At 35.6% G+C, this 11,206-nt stretch overlaps 1 protein-coding gene across 1 annotated transcript; it reads right to left on the bottom strand.

Moving 5' to 3' along the window:
* Positions 1-1,720: 1,720 nt before the first annotated feature.
* Positions 1,721-7,528, bottom strand: LOC111485439 (beta-glucosidase 24-like). Its single transcript, XM_023132323.1, has 14 exons — positions 7,419-7,528; positions 6,159-6,250; positions 6,011-6,080; positions 5,867-5,925; positions 5,270-5,345; positions 5,087-5,164; positions 4,901-4,988; positions 3,762-4,017; positions 3,540-3,655; positions 2,827-3,044; positions 2,644-2,675; positions 2,390-2,495; positions 2,195-2,297; positions 1,721-2,066 (listed from the first exon to the last, which is right to left on the bottom strand). Exons 1-14 carry the CDS (start codon positions 7,426-7,428, stop codon positions 1,898-1,900), a joined length of 1,473 nt encoding a protein of 490 aa, XP_022988091.1. The 5' UTR covers positions 7,429-7,528; the 3' UTR covers positions 1,721-1,897.
* Positions 7,529-11,206: the final 3,678 nt, after the last annotated feature.

Raw genomic sequence — 11,206 nt, 5'->3', positions numbered from 1 at the left:
GTGTGTTCATGCATCAGGAGATACTTCTTCTCCTTTTACAATAGTACGGACGTGTATGCTAATAAGGCAGGGAAGCGATCATTATGTTTGTAATAATGTTGTCATGACAACTGCTATTCCTAATGGGTGGCTGGCATCGACCGCTACCAGAGAATGCTCACTCAACCAGAAAGGGTCCCAGGAGGTGTGCGAACCGACTAGTGGGTTCATACTCGCACTTGTGAACTGTGTGTAGAAAATTAAGAACACATCCAATTACTCGCTTAGGAAAGTAGACTAATTTGATAGGTCTCATTCATGATTTGTATGTGCTTGCCTATCAGGGGGTCGCTTACTGAGTATTTCTTAAATACTCAAGTTACATACTACTTTTATTTTTCAAGCAAAGGCAAGGCTCCTCTGTACGGCTGACGTTGGCATTGCAACCTAGGAGATAGTGACACATGCATGGGGTAACTATACTTATTTTTGTAGACTAAGGTTAGAAAAGGGTGTTTTTAATTTTAATGCTTATTTATTTCATTTGGTATTTTCATGTATAGTTTTAAAGATGTTTTCAAACATGCAAGTCCATGACACTATTTTAAGATGAATATATGTTTAATGATAAAGTTCCAACGCTTATTTCCATACAAAATGATTACATTATGATGACGGTAGCAACTCTAGGTAAGTATAAATTTAGGGTCGTTACAGCTTCTTTAAAAGCTTCCGTGATTGTCGTATACTCTGCTTCGATGAGGCAATGCAATAGTAAATTGCAATGTTGAATGCCAACAAACCATTTCACCAACCATTGTGGACAATAACCAGCATTGAATCGTTGCTTATCCATCTCCTCTTGTCTCTTGGAAGCAATTGACATGTCATCAACATACAAGATAAAATAGATAAACAAGTCATCATCAAGGAACCAAAAATACATACAATGGTCAAATTGACTATGAGTGTACTTACGTTCCATCATGAAGTGATGGCACTTCATATACCATTGATGAGAACAACCCATACAAAGATTTCTTCAATCCACAAATGCCACAACCAAATTCTCTGATACCCATTGTTGTAGTGGAAGCGGAAGCAAGATTGATTTTACTCACAAACCCTCAAATATATATTAAACAAAGAGACACAAAAATTTACGTGGTTTGGAGAGAAGAAATTCCCCTACATCCACAGGTGGTAGCCAATCAATATAACCAAAGTGTTTATAGGTGCATCTCTCACACTCCTACACTACAAAGTCTCTCTTACAAAATTTCTCCTAATTACCTCTAGACAAACACAAAATGACAATGACTCCACATCTCAAAACAATGCTAGAGAAACCTTATATAGACATAGCAATATTAATTATTATACATGAATCGAAACAATATTAATGTTCATACATAAATCAAGATGATTCAAGTGTCAATATAAGAGAATGTACCCATATATGAGAAGAACCAAATGAATCTAATAGACTCCCAAATAGGGAAATGTACTTAAACTATTCATGAATCAAACAGATTCATGAAAATTCTCAACTTACAATCCTTTCAACCCAATTAACAATCTATCACAAACTTCTTAATGGACACACACTAAAAAGGTAATTGTGAAATTTCACGCAAACTCCTCAACATTAATGTCTTACAAACACTCAAAGAAAACAAACGATTATGGTAAAAGATAATTAAAGAAGAATCAAAGTGATCAAACACGAAAAGAGATGGAGAAATTTATTTTACTTCATACCATCGATAGAAAACATAAAAGATACATCATCAAACATAAGTTTATTTGTTATTGCAATTTATTTAGTATATTCTCCTAGTAAATGTTCTAGAAGGTTGCAATAACAGAACACAATATGATAATAAAATATATAACATAGAAGATTCATGTATAATTTTCAGGTTGTGAGAAAATTGTGGAACCATTTTGCTGAGTCTTTTGGCATTCTCATCAAATTGTGTTTGAAATCAATGTAGGTGAGACCAAATCGTACAGTGTATCCACTTGCCCATTCAAAATTGTCCAATAATGACCATGCAAAATATCCTCGAACCCTTACACCAGCTCTACAACATTTTCCAAAACATAACATAATTACATTCAACTATTGGTGAAAGAGTAGGAACAGAAGTTATGTACGAATAAATAAGCTAAAAAAGTGATTAGTAGTTTAATCTTGAACTTAGTTACTTACTTCATTGCCTCATGTAGATAATAGAGATGATCATGAAAATATTTGACTCTACCCTTGTCTCTAATCAAATGATGAACATGGCAGCTGTCAAGGTCGAGGTATCCTGCCATTGTGAGTCTAATTAATCAACAAATTAATCAAATATAGACCTTATTTTTTCTTGATACAATTAAATTATAAAGTTATTTTTTGTACCATTTTCTGTGATGTAAATAATTGGATTCTTATAGTTTTTCTTTATATGTATCAACAACTCCTTTAAACCTACTGGATAAACTGCTAGCCACGATGATGGGTCCACCTACACCATTATGAACACATAAGTAGCAAACTGTTAGATTAAAAGGTGACAATGGCATAAAATTAATTTAAACTTCATAGTATAGCAAAAGAATGCACACTAATATTGTGTTAATTCACCATTGAAGAAACTTTGAACACTCGTTTACCTTTGGACCAATTGGAACTCCGTCGCGATCAGCTATCGTACGAACATATCATACAAAGTTAGATCTTAGAATAGATGTGATATATGTGAAATAAACGCCAAATATATTTGGGATAGTTTTTTAGAATTGTCTTCCAAGTCGAACACTTTCTAACAAAAAGTATGAGTACGTAAGAGTTCATACTTGAAAGAGTTGCATGAATATCATTCAAATAGCTTGGGTGTGGATGAACGTCATTGGGATTGTCTTTTGCATAATTAGCTGTGTAATAGTTTATGCCAAGAAAATCGAAGGAGTTCATGATGAAATTGCTTTCGTCCTTTGTGAATGTGGGCAATCTCCTCCCCACCAAATCTCTCATGCTTTGTGGATAATCTCCATAAACGATTGGATTTAAGAACCTAAATGCATTTAATTTGGTCATATATTTATAAGAAAATGCTAATGATATAATAGAACGAAGCTCACAGTTCAAGTCCACTACTAGCAGATATTGTCCTCAAAACACGTCTGCTAAGGAGATGTTTCCACACATTTATAACGAATGCTTTGTTTCTCTCTCTGACCGATGTGAGATCTCACGATCCACCTCTCTTCGGGGCCCAGCGTTGTTGCTGGCACTCATTTTCTTCTCCAATCGATGTGGGATTTCAAAATCCACCACCTTCGGGACCCAGCGTCCTCGCTAGCACTCGTTTCTTTCTCCAACGGATATGAGATCTCACAATTAGTTGTAAGATCCCCCATCGATTGGAGAGGGGAACAAAACGTTCTTCATAATTGAGTGAAAACCTCTCTCTAGCATACCCATTTTAAAACTATAAAGGAAAACTCTAAAGAAAACCATATCGGCTAGCGAAGGACTTAAACTGTTACAGGAATTAATATTTACTTACCAACCAAGTGAAAAATCAAAGGCTCGATCTCTAGCTTTTCCATCTGCCTCAGAGTTTGAATATGGTTCATACCATCTTGACACCAATGTGACGCCAATCTCACCCTTTTGTTCTGCCTAAGAATTCCATTTAACATCACTACCTTAATGTTTAGGTTAAGAGGAGAAGATGTATCGTAACTTTCAACTTATAACTTTTTTTTTAAGAAAAATAAAAGAGAACCTGATATTTGGTCTTGTAAAGATTGGCAGCCGCAGCGTGTGCAAGAATTAGGTTGTGACCAACAATGTATGGTTCGGTGCCGGAATTACCAGCAAGATAGCGACATGGATCCCATTCTGCACCCCTACCGGGTGCATATTCTGCCATTACATAACTTTTGAAGGTGAAGATGAACTGTTCATTTAAGGTAATCCAATGCTTCACTTTTTTTCCAAACTCTTCAAAGCAAAACTCTGCAAAGTCTCGGAAATGGCATCTGCAAACAAAGCTCTCCCTCAAAACTAGGGAATTCTTTTTATATTCATTAACCTCTCATTTTGTTAGAATTAGTGTGGGAAAGAGCTAAGCCCACAAATATTGTCGACTTTGACTTATTAAGTATTGCTATCAGTCTCACAGTTTTAAAATATGTTTATTAGTGAAAGGTTTCACACTCTTATAAAGAATGTTTCATTCTCCACTCCAACCGATATGAGATCTCATAATTTCCCCCTTGGGGTCCAGTGTCCTCGTTGGCACACCATTCGGTGTCTGCTCTAATATCATTTGAGAGAAACCCTTGAAGGGAGAGCCCAAAAGAGACAATATTTGCTAACGGTGGGCTTGAGCTATTACAAATAGTATCAGAGCTAGACATTGGGTTGTGGGCTAGCAAGGACGTTGGGCCCCCAAGGATGGTGGATTGTGAGACTCCACGTCGATTAAAGAGGTGAATGAAGTATTCCTTATAAAGGTGTGGAAACCTCTCCTCAACAGATACGTTTTAAAACGTCAGACTAGACTGACGGCGGTACATAATGGACTAAAACAAATAATATATGTTCACAGTAGAAATAGGCTTAGACTATTACAGTGTATCACTTAACACTTACTCGGAAAGTAAATAGAAAGGATCCAAGCTTGATTAAATTCTATGGTTCAATTTAAAGAAATTGTAAGTGTAAAGGTAAAAATCTTATACCTTTTATTTGATTTTTTTCAAAAGAAATGTTATTGAAATGAAAATTTATGATCTTTTGTTACTAATAACTGATGATCTTATTTTAGAACAATAACCCTTTTCAAAAATCACTCATACATATCCTTTCACGTTTATGTTTAATACGATAATCTCATAAAAAAAAAAAAAAAATACTTACACAAATTGACGATTCAAGCAGCCACCATATTCGTTTTCCAACGCTTGAGGAACATCCCAATGAAATAGTGTGACATAAGGTTTGATGCCTACAGATTTGTTGACCCATTTTGAGATTAATAAAACTTAATTAAGATAATCAATGAGATTAATCACTAATTAAATGAATAATAGAAGAAGAACCCACCATGTTTAAGCAGTTCATCGATGAGATGATGGTAGTAGCGTATTCCATCTATGTTCTTACCCCCACAAAGCTTTCCCGCTGAGAAGAAGATTTTAAGAAGAACAATGTTTATAAAGTTAAGCTTCGAAAACGTATATTAAAGTGAATTTTGAGAATTGGTTTGTTTATCTTTTAAGTCCTTACTTGGAAAAATTCTGGACCAAGCGATTGAGAATCGATAAACATCAAAACCTATACTCTTCATGATGGCAACGTCTTCCTGCATTGTGAACAATTATTTGCTAATTATACCTAATATTTTGCATTTGGTACCCTAATCCCTAACTGGCATTTGCTTCATGGTCGAAGAGTTTGTAACGACCCTAAGTCCACCACAAGTATATATTATCTTTTTTGGACTTTCTCTCAATATTTTTAAAATACGTCTATTAGTGAGAAGTTTTCACACCCTTATAAAGAATTCTTTATTGTCTTCTCTAATCGATGTGGGATCTCACAATCCACCCTCCTTCGGGGCCAGCGTCCTCACTAGTACACCCAGGTATTTGGTTTTAATAGCATTTGTAACGGCTCAAACTCACCGCTAGCAGATATAGTTCTCTTTAGACTTTCTCTCAAGGTTTTTTAAAACGCGTCAGCTAGTGAGAGGTTTTCACACCTTTATAAATAATGTTTAGTTGTCCTCTCCAACTGATGTGAGATCTCACAGGGTTTATTGAGCTAGACGAGTTTTGCTCATCCACTCTTATGATGCTATTTACTTCTTTCAATTTTAGTCACCTTATAGCGATGATACTCATCAACAGCTATATCTCCATTTTTGTGATCAGCAATCCTCTCTGAAATTAACAAATAGACAACATTGAGAGAGAGAATTATATGTGAAATTCAAAATAAACACCAATGAGAGAGAAAGAGAGAGACCGGGATGTTTGTGAGTGTAGGTATCCCAAATACTTGGCCCTTTGCAATAATTAAAGGCAGCACCTTCATACTGAACAAACCATAATAAATCAATACTCATTCTTTGTTCTTAATTTGTTATTATTTGTATATGCAACTTTTAGTCAACCTGGTAAGCTGAAGATGCTGCACCAAATACGAAGTCTTTAGGAAAGCTGCTTCGCCTGACCACATCGATAGGCTGGCAGTTGTTATTGAAAACTGCGAACATAGGAAGCACAATTTTAGGGAAGAACACAATATAACCATCTTTGAAACCCATCGCTGAGTTTGGTTTGGTTTGCAGGTGAGACTTTTTGGCACCAAACTCATATAGAAAAGATATGTAGCAATAGAGAGAGCTTTAAATAATATAAATATTGTGAAAGATAACACTTGATGAAGTTAAAAAAAACCATAAATGTAACGCTCGTGTCCAAGATTTAGATCAGAATTCGAAATTCGGATTTGGCACCTAATGACCTCGACATTCCTCTACATCCCCTGCGATATTGTTACGTTACCTACTTTTTGCTTATTAAGAGCGATGACTATTATCACTGACCAACACGATACCTACTCTTCATTTCTTAAGAGTAAAGATTATCCTCACAGACCAACACGAGTTGTTTCAGCATGCTTTGTCCTCATCATGTACATCCTACGAAAATTTTCAAAAGGTCACCAACATAGAATTGCTCCAAGCAATGCACATTTTTATATGTGGTTTCAAAATAACTCTCATTCAGATGTGGTTTTAGTTCATTTATTTACCCATTCTTTACTTGGGTGTCACATGCCCACCAGCTTCCACCTTAGTTCGTCTTCGAACCACATCTTATTGGGAGAGGAACCACTCTGATACCATTTTTAACACCTCATGCCCAGGATTCGGATAAGAATTCGGAATCCGAATTCGACACCTAATGGTCCCGACATTCCTCGCTTCTTAAGAGTGAAGATTATCTCCACAGACCAATACGAGTTTTTCCAGTATACTTTGTCTTCATTCACATGCATCTTAGGGAAATTTTCAAGAAGTCATTCAATATAGAACTGCTTCAAGCAAAACATTTTAACTATCGAGTTCTTATGATTGAGCTACCGAATAGGAAGGTGCACCTTGTTGGTATAGGTAGTAACTTTCATTTCCTCTAAGTCTTTCTTAATCATTCTAATACTCCGGATAACTTTCATTTGGATGTAGTCTCAGCTCATTCATGAACCCTTCCTACCCTTCTTTTTACTCAGGTGTCATAACAAAACAACAAAAATATAAGACGAACATATTGTCGAAGGACATGTAATGATTGATTGGAGGTAAAGAATAAAGATTATTGAGAAATTTTGAGGTTGGAGGAAGAAAAATAAATGAAGCTAGTTCATTTACCTTTAGCCATTCTGCTTCAAGAGAAGTAAGGGTTTTGCTGCTTTGATCCTTGGAGAGAGTTTCAGATCAAAGGTGGCTTGGTTGCTCTTTGTGGTGCACTGCAGGCTGTCGCTCCCTCCTTTTTATAAGGTTCCAAGACGTGAGATGTATTTACTAGTAGTCTTTTTATTTATTTGTTTTGTTTCTACTTTTTTCAATGATGCTTTATTCATATTCGATTTTTTTTGTCTTCTTGTAAACGATTTTTATTTTCAAACTAATTTAATTTCATTTACTAACTTCATGTAAGATTGATTTATATTATTCTTTATTTTGGGATTATGTTATCATTTTTTTTAACTCCGACTCGTGGTGACAATTACACTCTTACGATAGTAGGACAACGACTGTACGACACTTGTTCTAACCTAACAAACAAGTCAGCCGTGAGAAACGCAGATTTCACGGACAACGTCGGCGTATGCTTGAGCCTCAGGTCATGTTTGAGAGAAATGATTTAGCAAATGTGAGCGAGGAAATACGTTGAAAGCAATTTTAAAGAAAACAATGTTATAAATTAAAAGTGTGTAGGCAACAACAATTACTTTGATAGCATATAACTTGGATATGAAGAATTGACAACTAATTGCATCTTTCTATGGTACATTTTGGTGCATTTTAGCCCCAGCGGGTGTAGATATGATTTTGGTAAACAGTCACACACCCCTGTACACAACAATAATAGTAAAAATTTATCTAATATAAAAGAAAATAAAAAAAGTTTGAAACTAGCATGCAGGTCACAGACAACACGTCCTTGACAAGTATGACTGAGGAATTTGACATGTGACCGCATGCAACATGCCTTTTGTTAGACGAACACGACTCTCCACAATGGTATGATATTGTCCACTTTGAGTATAAGCTCTCATGGCTTTGTTTTGGGCTCCTCAAAAGACCTCATACCAATGCCAATGGAGTTAGTATTCCTCACTTATAAACCCATGATTATTCCCTAAATTAGCCGATGTGGGACTTTCATCATCCAACACCTCCCATCGAACAAAGCACGCCTCCTTTGGAGTCTTAGTCATTTTTTCTTTTTGGAGTTCTTTGTTCGACATTCGAGGATTTGCCAATCTATTGGCACGGCTAAGTTTAGGGCATGACTCTGATATTATGATGGACGAACACGACTCTCCACAATGGTATGATATTGTCCACTTTGAGCATAATCTCTCATGGCTTTGCTTTGAGCTTCCCAAAAGGCCTCGTACCAATGGAGTTAGTATTCCTCACTTATAAACCCATGATCATTCCCTAAATTAGCCGACGTGGGACTTTCATCATCCAACACCTTTGACAAGCACGATCGTGACACAGGATATAAGTGCATACATAAGTGTCCTCAAAGCAACATGTGGTGAAATCGCATTGGCTGGAGTGCCGAGCGAGTCGGGTCAGCTGGAGCAGATTGCCCTCAGGTCGGACACAGGTGGTGAGTGGATTGGCACGTCTTCAAAAACTATGCAGCACATACTAATTCAGCCAAACCCAAATTCAATTCACAATTTTGATTTCCTTCCTATTTTCTTCTCATTTTCATAACTTTCTCTAAATAACTTAGAATCCACTTTAAACTTCACCAAAGTCCGTAGAATTTTTTTTTCTTAATTCTTCATCAGCCACAACCAGAAATAATCAGTACAAAGTTGGTCTTGAATTTAAAATTTACCATTTCTTAACATTCGCGGGAACATTGTCTTTCCATCCGAATTAACTCTTGCTTCCTACATAAATCTTGCGTGAAACTCTTCCGATATCAACATGCTAAGAAGTTGGACCTTAATTCCAAGAAAGATTCTAGACTTTGAAAGAAAACCAAAATCAAGAACACGAAAAGCTTATCTTTGATTCTTCCTTAATTCTTGATAGGTTTGATCATATCAAAATCTCATAATCGTTCTCCAATGCCTCAAGCATTTTTTTTCCTTTTTTTTTCTTTCGTTCTCTTAATCATACTAATTTGATTGGGGCTAACGAAACCTCTAATTAGGATTAAGTAGTCAAAAGCTTATAACGATTCTCCAAGGCTGTCTTTGTATGCGAATCAATTTTGACTTCTTTCATGAAAGTTCTCCAATATCAACATACTAAGAATGCATAACTTAATTCTAAGAAAGACTTTCAAATTTGAAGAAAAATTGAAATCAAGAACACGAAACGCTTATCTTCAGTTCTTCCTCGATTCTTGACGATTCTCGCAACACCTTTATGCATTTTTTTTTTTTTTTTTTAAGGAAGTTTGACAAAGTTCCAACTTCAAACCACCTTTTCGAGTTGATTTCCACGTTCTCTCTCTAAAGACTGAAGCCCCATTTTTTTTTCTCTATTTCCCCTTTGATTTCTTTTCTCTTTTCCTTCATCATACAAATCTAACTAGGACTCATGGAGACCCCAAATTAGGGATAGATTATCAAAGGACCAATTTACCTTCGAGTTTGACTTCGACCGATTTTCTTAGTTTTTTACTATTTTCTTAGGCAATAAAATCTCATAAGTTCAACTTTAAAAGAAAAAAAAAATCAAGTATTTAATTTCTTGTCGGAACTCGGGTGTTACATCCTAGAACCAGATTAGTCGTTCAAAATATAAATCGTCAAGATCAAGTTATAGGATGTTCATCGATCACTCGTGAAACGATCAAGTCGTTGGTTGTGCCATGTGGTCTATCACCATAGGAAATTATTTTCGAACTTGTGTACTTTATTGTATGCCTACAAGTACTTTAAGAGATCTTTCACTATCCTCTCTATCTTTGTTCATATACGAACACATTGGAGCATTTGGTAAAGGTGGTGAGTCACCGTGGACAAACCCCATGATCCCCCTCAATGAACCAAATACCTCTCTCTATCTATCATTTTTAAACTTAATGGCAAGAATCCACACCTGATTCTCTTACTTTTATCTTTTTGTAAGGCACAAAATGATTGATTTACTTGATGCCAAATATATGTCCAAGATGCAAGTTTACTCATAAGAAGAACAAAGTTGATATATACTAAGATATACTTCGTCAAAGGATCAAAGCATGGATCGATCCTTTTTCGTTTTCTTCTCAAGGATCTCATCCTCTTTCCTTTTTTGTTAAATAAAATCCTTTGTTTCGATTCTCATCTTCAATAATTTCTTTTTTGATTCCTTACTTGTTATCTCGCCCACAAAATTCTGTTCTTTGTTTCTTTGTTTTCTTATGATAAATAAATCTAAACATTTCCCCTAGAAATAATCAAATAAAACAACCAATTAATAAAAAAAAAGATTTTTTTTTTTTCCTCAAACCACCTGGCGATTAATGATAATAGCAAATAAAAGAATCAAAGAACTGAAGCTCAATCTCAAATCCACATCAGTTGGAGAGGGAAATAAAGTATTTAAGGGTATAGAAACCTCTCCCTAGCAGACGCGTTTTAAAACCGTGAGGCTGATGGCGATACATAATGGGCCAAAATAGACAATTTTTACTAAGAGTAGACTTGTGTTGTTATAAATGATATTAGAGCCAGATGTCATGGTCATGTTCGTCCAAGGCGTGTTGCCCATGGCCGCATGCCCATGACAAGCCGTTTATGTATTTAGAGTGTGAAAATCCTAATTTGATCTCAAGAGAGTTCAGTAAAAGGTATGCACTTTTTATCATTGACTAACTTTGAAGAGCTAAACGAAGCTTAACTCTGAAATATTGTTGATGGATAGTTTATAAGAGAAAATTAAGTTATCATCAGAGTGCATAAAATAGATACGAT

Source organism: Cucurbita maxima, unplaced genomic scaffold (assembly GCF_002738345.1).
Source record: "Cucurbita maxima cultivar Rimu unplaced genomic scaffold, Cmax_1.0 Cma_Scf00010, whole genome shotgun sequence".
Taxonomy (NCBI): domain Eukaryota; kingdom Viridiplantae; phylum Streptophyta; class Magnoliopsida; order Cucurbitales; family Cucurbitaceae; genus Cucurbita; species Cucurbita maxima.
The sequence above is the reverse complement of the archived record's forward strand: the minus strand, read 5'-3'. Positions and strand labels throughout refer to the sequence as shown.